Source organism: Uloborus diversus, chromosome 6, assembly GCF_026930045.1.
Source record: "Uloborus diversus isolate 005 chromosome 6, Udiv.v.3.1, whole genome shotgun sequence".
Classification (NCBI taxonomy): Eukaryota; Metazoa; Arthropoda; class Arachnida; order Araneae; family Uloboridae; genus Uloborus; species Uloborus diversus.
The window spans coordinates 128,677,747-128,691,802 of NC_072736.1; the positions used below are offsets into that span (position 1 = coordinate 128,677,747).

Sequence of the window (14,056 nt, forward strand, 5' to 3'; positions counted from 1 at the left end):
TTCTTTTTTGACTATTTCAGAAGGACATGGGTGAATTTATAGGAGGGGGCATAGGAGGTAATACCCCCCAGTTTTGGGAGGACTTTAAATAGTAACAACACATCTTCCAAAATCTTAAAACAAAAAATCATTATTATTTTTTTCTTTTTTTGAATAGTTCAATGAAAATGAAGAGGATAGTGAATGTCCTTTTCTGATGGGAGAAAAAAAAAGAACATTAAATACAAATAGTACAGCTGTCACTGGGGTGCTGAAAATATGCCTAAATTCACTATTTTGGACTGAGAACCATTTGGGCAAGTATACAAATGAAAATAGGCTAAACGAGCTATGCATTCAGCTGCAACACTTACAATAATTGACGATTATTTTTAAATTAGGACCTAAAACAAAGACCCCCCCCCCATTTGCGCTAACAGAATGATCTGCTCGTTATGATTTGTTTTCTTTCTTTTCAGAATGTTTGTTTTCAATTTGCGTGATTTCAAAAACTAGATATTTTGTGTTGTTACAGACGAAAGATTTTGAGGAACCTTCTGGATTCACACGTCCAGATTGGTAAAATTGTAAAAATCCTTTAACCGTAAAAACTGACGAACTTTCGTAAAAATTACAAACATCTGCAGGTAATAGGGCCGGATTTGCCGATAAGATAAACAAGCTATAGCTTTGGGTCACTACTTTGAAGTGGTTCGCAACAAATTGCATGATTTGTTCCTTAAAAAATGGAAAGTGATTGAAAAAATAATAATTTCATCTTCAAGTGCTTGAATACCTTGAATATTTGGAAAAGAGTGGCTACAAACCTTAAATTTTAAATTTCTAACAAATGGTAGGGGGAGGAATGCAAAATATGTCAAATTTAGCTCCTTGCTACATCGTGTATCAAAAGCGTAAAAATCATGGTGCTTACGTTTGTAACATATTACTTGAAATAAATTTTTGTGACTCACATGTTTCATATCTTGCTATTTATTTAATCTCGAATGCAGTATTTTAGAAATTCTTTTGCATTGATTGCTTTTATCTTGCTTCTACTGCATATTGTTAATCCGTTTAGCCCGGAAAAAAATGATACACAACCTCTATTCCTTTTCTTTTTCTGCACTGCATATTTTTTTTTAAAAAAAGGTTGTTGTAATGAGAGAATACTATAGTTTATTTTTTCTTTTAAACTTAAAATAGCTGTTTTTTTTACAAAGTTTGAATAATACTGTAGAACTGTATAATCTAGTACTTAATTTCAGAGACTGGAAAGTGCAAATGAGGTGCCTTAAATTATTAAATGCTCTAAAATCCTTGAAAAGAATTAGCGCAGTATAACCTACTAGGGCTCTTGTGCCAAAACACCCAATCTAACCAACCAAACCTTGAAAATAATTAGACAAGTCTTTGAAACTCCTAAGCAAAGTGTGCTTCGATTTTATTTCTTATCAAGTGTATAAATTATGAATTGTTCTAATAAGTAGTATGTTACTCTCATGTTACATATTTTCTAAACCTGTACACCATTTCTTTTAAAGTATTAACTTACATCACAAAGCTGATTTAAATCATAAAACTTAAAAAAGAAACTATTTGTCTATTTTTTCCCCCAAGAGATTTTTGTCTATCCAATTAACCCTTATAAGGCTTCAAAATGCAGAATTTTATATCCATTTTACAAAATTACCTCCGGGCGAGAAACCCCCGGACCCCCTAAAATTGGAGACATTCTTTATCCCACTTAAAAGGGAGCCCTGTGTCATTCTCTTGATGCCAGTCACTTCTCTTAAGGTCAATTCAAAAAGGACAGCATGAAAACACATTAATGAAAAACGACGCACACACAAAAAAGAGTAAAAGCATGACCTTATGCATTGCAGGAAAACAGACCAAAAACATGGGATGGGGAGCAATTTAAAGTGTTGCTCAAAGAAAATTCCTGCCCCCCCCCCCCCAGGAACTCAGTCCTAAATCCGCCTATGGAAGCAATGGTTCAGTTCAACTCGAGGATTGCAGGCAAGGCATGGTATATTCAGTAAATTACCGCCCAATAGCCAAGGCTAAAGCAGAAATACATGAAATACACCGCTTTGAGTCATTCCATTTCAAATCAGGCAGGGAGGTATGAAAAGTGTCATATGACCATCACCGATTTTTTTGAAAAAAATACAGTAGTTACAGCTAAGGGACATATGAAATATCCCAAAAGGATTTTGCAAGAAAAAAATTTTTTCTTCAGTTACAGCCTTATTAAAATTCTGCACAAAATCCGCAATTTTGGAAAAAACCGGCAAAACACTCCATTTGAAATGGACACTATTTCAAAAGTATTTAACCTATTTGAATAATTCTTTTTTCTAAAAATAAAGAAGGACCCATATATCCTCTAGACATCGTTTTTGAAAGTTTAGTTAGGTTTTTTGATAAAGAAAAAAATTCATTTTTGCCGCGAAAAAACTGCATTTTTACCGATTTTATGATTTTTTTTCTCCATGAAAAAAAAGTTTTTTTACTAAACGGAGATGTCAGTCTAAAGCCCTTATATGATAGTTTTATAACATATTTTATTATGATCCTTGGATGCATACAACCTCGGAAATAAAATTTGAAATTTTGAAAATTTTCAAAAATTAGCGATTTTTGAAGTGATTTTACTCAAAAAACCCATTTTTTAAAAATCTAAAAATTGGCTCATTTAAACCCCATATAATGCTTAACGAGTGGATAGACACCGCATCCCGTATTTTTTCCCATAAAATGTTTTATGATTTTTTGAATGTGACCTTATCGCCCATGGCATGCATGTAAAATAAAAATTTCTAATAATTTCAGTCACTGAAAATCTGATTATATTAATGTCTAATAGCTACTATAATGGTGCACTTTATCAGCAGCAAATAAAATTTTACTGACTTTTAATAATATAGCAGAATCAAACCGCTTCTGATGACCCAGTCAATTCGTCTTTTTGTGCTTCGTTATATGAATATATTTTTCTTCTGATCAGCGCCTAATTGTTATGGGAGCTGAGCTCCCATACTTTCTTATTTGTTTCACTCAAATTTTTGTACTTTTGACCGAATTCAGGCCACTTAAGCATTAAAATAAGTTTTGAAGACTATAGGGATCCTGCACTTCTTTTGTTAAAAATTAGATCTCTGGCTATAATAGCTACCTTTGGTGAGATCTGTTTGGTTACCTCAACTTACAACCATGTTCAATTGATTACTTCTCTCATAAAACAGGTGGGCTTTTTAAATTCTTAAACTACAAGTGAGTTTTGCGGTTTGAATTTAGTATACATATTCTTACCTATAAAAGTAATCATACGAGGTAGGATTTAAAAATTATGTGACAACATTCGCCAATGACAACCAAAGCACGAAATTAAAATTAATCGTTTTAAATGCATTGTATTGTTTTTCCCTTTGATGGTTTCCCCTGTCGCGTAATTGAATTGAAGAGAAAGAGAATTGGAAGAGAAAAAATATGATTCGTTGCTGAATATGAAAGTAACGGTGAATGCATAGCTTTGGAGACAAAATAAACTAATATTTATAAAAAAAAAAAAGGAAATATTTTAACTGTTACTGATAAAGTACATCATTATCGTAATTAGACATTTTTATTTTACATGCATGCAATGGGCGATAAGGTCACTTTCAAAAAATCATAAAACATTTTATGGGAAAAAATACGGGATGCGGTGGCTATCCACTTGTTAAGCATTATATGGGGTTCAAATGAGCCAATTTTTAGATTTTTAAAAAATGGGTTTTTTGAGTAAAATCATTTCAAAAATCGCTAATTTTTGAAAATTTTCAAAATTTCAAATTTTATTTCCGAGGCTGTATGCATCCAAGGATTATAATAAAATATGTTATGAAACTATCATATAAGGGCTTCAGACTGCCATCTCCGTTTAGTAAAAAAAAAATTTTTTTCCATGGAGAAAAAAAATCATAAAATCGGTAAAAATGCAGTTTTTTTGTCGCAAAAACGATTTTTTTTCTTTATCAAAAAACCTAACTAAACTTTCAAAAACGATGTCTAGAGGATATATGAGTCCTTATTTATTTTTAGAAAAAAGAATAATTCAAGTAGGTTAAATGCTTTTGAAATAGTGTCCCTTTCAAATGGAGTGTTTTGCCGGTTTTTTCCAAAATGGCGGATTTTGTTCAGAATTTTAATAGGCTGTAACTGAAGGAAAAAAAATTTTCTTGCAAAATTATTTTGGGATATTTCATATGTCCCTTAGTTGTAACTACTGTAATTTTTTCAAAAAAATCGTCATGTGACAGACCCTGCCTGATCTGAAATGGAATGGCTCTTTAATTTACTGAATATACCATGCCTTTTTGGCACTCTTGGCTTCCTTGAGAGGCTTTCTATCTCCAGCTTTCCTATGCCAAGCTGCATAAAAGAGTTCGATATTTTTTTTTTTTTTTTTTGCATAAAAATTCTGAATCCGGCCCATGGGCGCCGGCAGATTCATATGCAGAAGGGTACACCCGCGTGTAAATCGCTAAGATTTTTTTTTTGCTAGTTTTTTAATTTATTTATTTTTGGGTTTTCAAAATTTATTTTATCTATTTTATTTTATTTTTATTTTGAAGCGTATACTGAGATGCATTTTTATCTTTGTTAAAGTTAATTAATTTATAACTTTTGCACATTTTTCTGATCATAATTTTTTTGCACTTTTGTAACTTAGTCTTCACTTAATTACAATAAAATTAATTTTATTCATTCAAAATAATCAGTTATTAAAAGATTAAAAATAAAATTACTAACTAAAATATTAGATTAATATTGCTTGTGCCTCATTTGCAGCCTCTTACCTGTGCTGTAAGGGAGGTGTACTGCAGTGCCTGAAATCATGCTGGACATAAACGTGAGATTAATATTTTTTGTGATGTATTTTGTAGCTTTTCCCTAGCTGAATAATTAAATTTTATTTTTGAAAGTCGGGGGGGGGGGGGGGTGAGTGGACCACCCTACCGGCAATCATGATCATAAACATGAGATTAATATATTTCGTGATTTCCTTAGCAGTTTAAGTATTTTGTTGCTTGTCCTGTGTTTAAAATGAATTTAATTTTATTTATTTAACACAAATAATTATTTTAAAAAATTTAAATATTTAAAAAATATTTAAGGAAAAAATCTTTACATTTTTTTTTTCAACCGGGGAAGGGTGGGTGGCGGTCGTGATTGGACCTATGATCTGGGCCCCTCACTTTTTCAAGGCACGCGCCGCCACTGACGACAAGTAATTTGTACATTCTAGCACGTTTTTTTTTTTTTTTCTCTCTCTCCTATTTATGGCCACTGGCCAGTCACTATGAACCTCTGGTCTTAAGTACCAGTTACTAAGCTCCGTTTTTTTTTTTTTTTTTTTTTTTTCTTTTCTGTAAAATATATTAAGGATACGAATGACTAGTACTTTTGGGAACTTGCTCACTTCAATCTTTTTACTTGATCTTGCTTTCTTTTTGCAGACTTCGCACAGCTAAAAATGTAAAAGGAAATTATATAACAATCAGTATTGAAAACTACTCGCTTTGAATATAATGAGTTGAGTTAGCATTATTATGCACTTTTCAAGATCTTAAAAACAGAACCGATGTTAAATTTTATGTATAAAGCTTTTTAAAACTAAGGGCCTTCGTCCCCGCTCGCTGCCGCTCACCAACCCTTTGCCTTCACCACAATATTGCTTCACAATCTTATTTGGTTCGCAAGGAATCGTCTTTCGGGAGGAATCAAATTAAAATACTTGTTACATTAGAACAAAATATAAATCTCGCTCCCTCTCCCGTAGAAAATAGAATTTAAATAATGAGCTCAATAGAAGAACAATATTAGAATTCTGCTCTCAGCTGAAGACAAAAAGAATTTGATGAAAATACGCATAATCAAGTAATTTAAAATTTAACAAAAGAAAACGATTTGAAGAGCACTTTTGAGGTGTTACAAAATATTCACATTGTGACTGTTTTCCGAAAAATTACCGTTCAAAAAATCGGCTTTTCGAATTACCGCTATCAAGAGCGAATCCTTCGCACGGGCCAGCTAGTGATCATTATTATTATATTTATTTATTTAATTATGCATTTATTTAATTGTTTGATAAATCTTTTAAGATTTGATGTTTTTTAATTCCCTCTTATATAAAGAGCAAAGGTACAAACCGGTTTATTTGGCCCATCCAAAATCTCTGGAGAGGAAAAGAGTTGAAAACATTGCCTTAAACTGGTGCTTCTAGAAACCTGGAATTAAAAATTTTATTATAAGTTTTCATTTTTAAACTTCAGAGAAATGAAAATATTTTATTAAAAATAAGCGACTGAGATCATGCCAAATATCTTTCATTTGAGGATTAATTTTCAAGTAATTAATATTAATTATGTTTTATCATTTCAATCGACATGTTTTTTCAAAAAAAGGAAAAAAACTTAGATAAAGACTAACTTTGCATGTTTAATCAATATCACTACCAAGGACGGATACTAGGGAAGGGGCAATCGCCCTCTCCTTGAGCCGAGGTGCTGTAACTCTCTCTCTCTCGGCATATTTTCGACACTGAAGTTCTAAAAACGGAATTTTAGACGATCTTCAAACCCTCGGAATTTTTTCAGAATTGTAGTTTTGAAAACGCAATTGTATCATATCTCTTAACACTTTAGTGATAGAGATCAGAATTTTGCATAGGAAGTTTTTCAAGGTTCCAAAAACGCAATTTTAGATTATATTAGATGGGGTTCGGGGGCTCTCCCCTAGAAAGTTTTTTTAAACTGAAATCCAAAAAAAAATGGAATTATAGGGCACTTTTGATAACGTTAAGGTTTGGGATGAGGTTTAACTCACTCCTTCGAATTTTTTTAGAAATAAGAGTCTTTAAAAAAAACTTAACTTGAGACCATCTTCCATGATGTTAGATGGTTGAGGTTTGGGAATTCATAAAAAGGTTAAGTATCTGAAATCAATCGCCTCCTCCTGGAATACTTTCTGGAACCACGCCCACTTATACAGGGTGCGGAGAAAGTTTCCACAATTTTGTTTAAAACATTTTTTGGCATTAAAATCGTATGTTGGCGATTTATTTGGCACATATTGTTTATTGGCATTAAACGTATTTGAGGTTTAATCATTTGTTCTTTGCTAGTTCATTGAGTTAGTGAGCTATGAATCGTGAAAATGTGCGTGTTACTGTCATTGAATTACACAAGAAGGGAATGAAAACAGCCGATATTATTCGAACGACTGGATTCAAGAGTAAAACAGTCTATGACGCTGTGAAACGCTACAAGGGGACTGGAGGGACTGCCGACCGTCCACAGAGTGGTCGTCCAACCACTGCAACGACTCCAGAGAATGTGCAGAGGATCCGCTGTAGCATCCGTCGCAATCCAGAGAGCTCAATGCAAAAGATGGCCAAAGAACTGGAGATCAGCGAAAAAAAGCGTTCGAACCATCGTGAAAAACAAGTTGGGACTTCGTTCTTACAACATTAATCGCCTCCACTTCCTCAATGACACAATGAAGCAAAAAAGATTGATAAAAGCTCGACGGATGCTTCGCTTGACCGCTGATGCTCGCCTTTCAAAGATTCTCTTTACTGATGAGAAGATCTTCACCATCGAGCCCACACATAACCTTCAAAATCAGCGCCAACTGCTTAAGAAGGGTCAGAAGAAGATCGCTGCTGCAAAAATCATCGGACACAGACACTTTCCAGGCTCCGTAATGATCTGGGCTGGCATTTGTGCCACTTGGAAGACGCTGCTTGTTTTCATTGACAGAAACGTCAAAATTAATGCTGCGAGCTGTCAGCAGCGGGTTCTATGTGATGTACTGAGGCCATGGGCAACAGAACACTTTGGCCAAGATGGATTCACACTCCAACAAGACTGGGCTCTGCGCATTCGGCCCGATCGACGATTGCCATATGCGAAGATCTGTCCCCAGGTTTTTGGGGCAAGAATGTTTGGCTCCCTAATTCACCGGACTTCAATCCGATGAATTACTCGGTGTGGTCAATCTTGGAGGAAAAAATCTCGAGAAAACGATACGCAAAGGTCGACATGCTCAAAACGGCTCTGAGACGTGTTTGGAGTGAGATAACGGTGGATGCGTGCGCGAGCATCGTCGGCAATTTCAGACTGCGGCTTCGTAAATGTATTGAAGCCCAAGGAGCGAATTTTGAACAATTGTTATAATTTTTTTGTTTGATGTTATTATTATTGTTTCAATAAAGAGTTTTTATTGCTTTAACTTGTTGATTTGTTGAATTATGTGTTAGTTACTGCCTATTGAAATGTCTAATAAAATTGTGGGAACTTTTTCCGCTCCCTGTATGTAAAACATTAATTTCTCTAAGTAAAGGGGGAGGGGTCTAAATGATAGACAGGAGTTCGAAACAGATCACCGCCTCAATAAAAACAGATATTAGCACATAATTCAATCGAGCGTCTTTTGATACATTTTAATATCACAAAATACCAGTATCCTTTTAAACTACCTAGTACAGTAAACCCTCATAAATCCGAATCCTATTAAACCAGATTTTGCTTAATCCGGACTGTCATTTTTATGTACGTACCGTACAAATAATACAGTCGAGTTAGCGCTATAATGTGTTTTTGTAGCCTATATTTTGTATCTTTGTACTGTATTTCTGTAATATTCTCTTATGTAGCCCTATATTTCTTTATCTTGAATTGAAAATACAACTTTTATTGTGTATAGTAGTTTATTAATGTACGTTATTTCAATTTATAAGTTATTTAGTTTAATTCGAACTTTCATCAATTCGAACGACCTGGATTTCCTATTAGTCTGGTTTAGTGAGGTTCTACTGCATTAAAAAGTCGTTTGCTTGTAGTTTAAAGGTTGATTTTTGAACTTGAAAAAAATCACATTTTAAAAAAAGGTTGCTGCCTTGGGTTTTATGCTGTTATAAATACTTTAAATTATTTTTCTACCAAATGAATTTTGTCTTACGAACAGAGATGCCCCGAACTTACATTTTTGGGAGGATGGAAATTCCTAATTTGTCGAATGGAACTAATAAGTTTGCTGCGTAATAAATACGAATATAGCTACATAAGTACATCTAATGAAAGGGCACATTCGGGCATTGAAAAATTGCGGTATTGTAATTATGCCTCTAAGTTTGCCAAATCGTCAAACAAAATTTGCCGAATAGGGATAATTTTTGAGAAGTCGCAGTGACCTCCCATTGAGGCTTCATTAACATGAATTAATACAGGAATAAAAGAAAACGAGCTTACCTCAGGAATTGGTAATGATAAATCCCAGAAAGGATCATAAGTTATCGACTCATTGTTGCACACTGTGCACTTCAAAGTACTCTTTAATTGGCCAGCAAACAGATCTGCAAAACAATTCGCAATTATTATAACGCAGAAACAGTTTTCTATTTCTTCTTTCACCATTATCGTTTTGATTAATCAAAATTAAATTAACACATTGAGAAATTTTTCAGCTATATCTAAATGTTTGACAAACTGATTTATTTTGATAATTTATAAAAATGATTAACATTTTCAGACTAATGGCCAGTCGTGACGGGGCTGGTCGTTGCCCCTTGTCAGTGCAACGTATACTTCAATTGCGCAACAAACTACTTTGAAAAAAGCCGGTACTAGAATTCGTCGGTAGTTAAAAATGGACTATATTTTGATTTGGTTGATTTTAAGAAAATAGACCTTTGAGATGAACAGTTGTGCGCCTTCAAAAGTTGTTCAGTTTTTAGGGGTTGTCCACAAATGATGGCACGTGTTGTGGGGGGAGGTGTAAGCAGATGTGTGACATCACCCATTTTTAATAGCAATATCCTTATGAAAAATAACGTGACATAAAACAAGAGGAGAGGTAAGATGAAGTGTGACATTTGTTGACAAGGCAGGGAGGAGCCAAAAATGTGACATCACTCATGTGAGTGCATTTTAATTACAGAAAGTGGTTATTTTTTCACCTGGAGAGTAGTGTTGTTAATTGCTCAAGGGATTTATTTTTAAAATCTTGGCAAGCGTGCAGGTAACAGCTAATCCTCATATATATATAATAGCGAATGATCAAGCGCTTCTGACGTCATCAACGATGAAACTAGCTCCACGGCATGATAATTTGATAATATTTTTTGGTAATGCTTGACATTCAAGGAAATGCTTTATTTTGACGAAGTTGAATCGGATCCGGTATCTTAACTGTTTTACTCGTAAGACTGTCATTTTAGGAGAATGAAGAAACGAAAAAGTGGTCAACAATGAACGCAATCTACTGGAGTTAAGGGTTAATCCACTGGAACTAGGGTTAATATTTCAACTATCAAAATATCACCAAACAGACAATTGCTTCGTTCAAATGTAGAAGCAATTTTCACCCGTCATACCTTGACGGGCGATTTTCAACTGTTTATATAAGCGCTAGTTTGAGATATTTGCATTACAGTTAAATACTTTCTCAACGCGTGAAATAGTACGTAAAGAGAAAGTGGAAGTATTTCATCAACATATTTACCAACTATTAGGCTGTCATCGCATTCTCTGTAACTTCTCCAGGAACTTGATTCATCACTGCAGAAGAACAAATAGTAAAAATAAATATGTAGTCACAAAAACGAATTGCTGACAGTAAAATAAGTTAGCTTTGAAGATAGATAAATTTTACCTTGCCTTAAAGTTCTGTCGTCTTGTGTTGTTCTTGTATTTTACACGATTGATATCATCATGCAGGCCTTGTAAAAGGTACCTCAAAAACTCTTGAGCATCCTGTTGGCTGAACAATAAATTTCCATTATACAACACATAAAAAATAATTAATGAAATCAGTATGTGAAAGGAGAGAGAGAGAGTGAAGTAAATCATGTACTCTTAGTGTAAAAAAAGGTATTTTGCAGGTAAAGATTTTTTTTTTTTTTTTTCATTTAAGTGTGCTAATAAACAATTAGAAATATTTCATGCATTATCATTTTGAATGAAAAGTTCTATTAATAGAATGTAATATGTTGTAAATGCACATGGGTGTAAAAATATAATTATCTTTTGAAAACATAGAGAAACGTTGAAATTATTTAAATAACACTAAGAAAAGCACATGAATGACCGTCGTACTCATACGATATTAATATTAATAAATCAGCTCAACACTAAATTTTGTTGTTCGCTCTAAATATTTTAATGATTTTATTCCACTTTTGATGGTTTTGCTTGGGGACACACCGCAATTTATACTCCTTCCTCCGGGAGATTGGTTTCTCCCTTTTAATTTAGTGTTTGTACCGTCATTTGGTGATTTTGTCCTTTTCATATTTTTCAAAGTTTTTTTGTCAAGATATAGTTTTATCTATATTTTTTCTAAATGTTTACATGTTTTTAATGACTTTATATTTTAAACCACTTAAAGTTCTATGCCTTTTACTTTTAAATACGTTTACTTTTATAATTTCCCAACTTTACGAACTTGAATGAAAAATAAATAGTATAAAATAAAGAATCGTTTGGCGCAGTATAGCCCACATGGGCTCTTGCGCCATTAAAACTTAACCAACCAACCAACTAAATTTTGTTGTAAATAGAGTAATATGTTTCCAAGTTCAAATGTATACTGATCCATCCCGATTTTTAAAGCAGTGTCCCGGATTTTTATCGAGAAGTTCATTTAATCAATACTGACGTTAAAATTCAATTGTTCATTTTTTGAAAGGCAACTTTAAGGATTCCGCCCACCTAAGCTGCTTCTCCTCAAAAACTCCTCTGACCCCCCCCCCCCCCTGTTTTTTTTTTGGGAGTATCAGCCACCTATGTACAGTGAAATTCCGTTTCAACGAGCTACATTTTCAGTCCCTATATAATTCCTATTACATTATTTGAATTCCATTGCAACGAAATTCCCGTTACAATGAACAAAGCTTGCGGTCCCTTGAAGTTCGTTGCAACGGGATTTCACTGTATTAACTTACTTGTCCCCACAAAAGCGAGAAGCGTAGCGCTGTACTTCGCGACGTAGTTGGTATGGGCTAATGGCACTTTTAGATTTGGATTCAGCCATATTCTTCATGAAATCTGCAAAAACTGAGAAGGGAAAAAAAAGAAAGAGCTTATTTTTACATGTTTTATGAAGAAATATACATTATAATACTATTTTTTTATGTTTCGGAATTATTACAAAGACCTCATTGAAACAAGAGAACACTCTTCTTTTTAAAAACTTTAATAAGGAATCATAAAAACCGTTTTAAAATTTCATTTTTAAAGGTTTGGTTTTTTTTATTTATTAACAGGCTCGTCATTTGGACGATCAGGGGCTGGATTTTAAAAACTTAATGAAATTATGCATTTTGCATACATTTTTATGTTTTTTGCTTATAAAATGCATTGAGTACATATTATAACCTTTGCCCCCGCCTTCCCTAGAAGACTTTGAAATGACGGGCCTGCTTCTTATGTAAGAGTTTGCCCCTTTGCGAAACCAATCTCAATGATATTTTAATGACATTAATATCACATAATTAGTTACGTATTGGAGTGTTGTTCTACTAATTTAAATACTACATTAAAATACTAAAATGTTATCAGGCGATTTTTCTTAACTATTTTCTGAACACTATTACATACATATGCTGAACAACTATTTTTCAAATTCCTTCTAATTCATTCATTCATTTCAAATTCATTCAGCTATTTTTCAATTAATTTTTCAAATTATATTTTTCAAGTTTCTCTCTAGACTTAAAAAATCAAAAAAAGAAAGAAAACTGCTAGTATTTTTTTAAAGAGAAAGATATAATGTCTTACTTGAAATTATGAGAAAATTGGTAATAAACAATGTTCAAAAGATAATTTAATAAAAGTGAATTCTGCTTCGGTTGTTTTTCTTACAATATTGTTTACCAATGGGGTTGTTTCCTTCAGTCAAAAGTACTACTTTTATCACTGAAATTGATAGAATAAACAAAAACAAAATAATAATAATAATAATAATAATAATAATAATAATAATAATAATAATAATAACATGGACCCAGAAAATACATTTATTCTCCCAAGTTATTTTTCAATTAATTTTTTTAACTGTCTGATTTTCAAACAAGGCGTGGTCTTGTTGACGTCACAAATGATGCTCTTTGACGCATCTTTCCTTGTTATGATAATCAAGAAGCGAATTAAAACTGCGCTCTACGCTTGCTATCAGCCATATCGTTGCCAATACATGTGAGTGAAGATGCGAACTAAATATTTTGCTCTGTGAATGGCAACACTGAATGGCATTTCAGCATTTGTGATGTCATCGGCAGAAAGCGTAAACAATGAAAGCGCACCGATTTAAGTATTTTTTTAAATATTAAAATTAAACAAATTATTTAAAAAATGGTTATATCGTATGTTTTTAAGCATGACCTTTCAGAAAAAAAATATTTTTAAATTTTTGGAAACGACCTTATCAGGCATTTTACAGAAATGATTTGGAGGAAAACGTTGATAATTCTTCAATAAAAACTGTTTCATCCTAGTGCCTCTTTTGAGTGCAGTGAGATATTTGTGGTACTATTTTGAAGTGATTGTGCTCAGTTATCGAATCAAGTGTGATCTTCCTTTTTTTTTTTGTAAAGAACTTTTTTGTTGCCTTTCCTGTTGCAAAAGTTTTAAATTCATTGTTTACGCTTCAAGTTTTAAATGAAATGGAAAACATGTTTTGCCTCATGGAATGATTTGTAAACGGTTGTATTTTAAGATGGAGGTGAGTTTAAGATGTTGGAAAAAAAACGCTTTTCTGCTAAATAGTTCACAATTAATTAATAAACACACTGAACAAAATAAATTTGATATTTTTCTGATACTAACCTTTGATCAAGTCACCCCGCGTCTGACTTCTGTAATTGATGTCACTTAAATGAGATCCTCGAAGACAGTAATCCATCAGAGGGGGAGTATGACTAAGACATTGTAAAACTGCATTCATGAAACACTGAAAATAAGTTTTTAGTAGTTAGCGTCACGAAAAGAATTCAATTTTATCGATACACAAAACGGTTATACCGATA

At 33.1% G+C, this 14,056-nt stretch overlaps 1 protein-coding gene across 2 annotated transcripts in view; it reads right to left on the reverse strand.

The window, feature by feature from the left end:
* The window catches only part of LOC129223860 (ubiquitin carboxyl-terminal hydrolase 2-like), a 50,070-nt gene that overhangs the window by 11,527 nt on the left and 24,487 nt on the right, over positions 1 to 14,056 (reverse strand). For both annotated transcript variants that reach the window (XM_054858222.1, XM_054858223.1), the window contains exons 3-9: positions 13,857 to 13,980; positions 11,975 to 12,086; positions 10,684 to 10,791; positions 10,534 to 10,589; positions 9,282 to 9,385; positions 6,180 to 6,257; positions 5,419 to 5,497 (exon numbers count right to left, since the gene is read on the reverse strand). In XM_054858222.1, the coding sequence (XP_054714197.1) occupies positions 5,419 to 5,497; positions 6,180 to 6,257; positions 9,282 to 9,385; positions 10,534 to 10,589; positions 10,684 to 10,791; positions 11,975 to 12,086; positions 13,857 to 13,980 (661 nt within the window). The remainder of the gene's footprint in view (positions 1 to 5,418; positions 5,498 to 6,179; positions 6,258 to 9,281; positions 9,386 to 10,533; positions 10,590 to 10,683; positions 10,792 to 11,974; positions 12,087 to 13,856; positions 13,981 to 14,056) is intronic.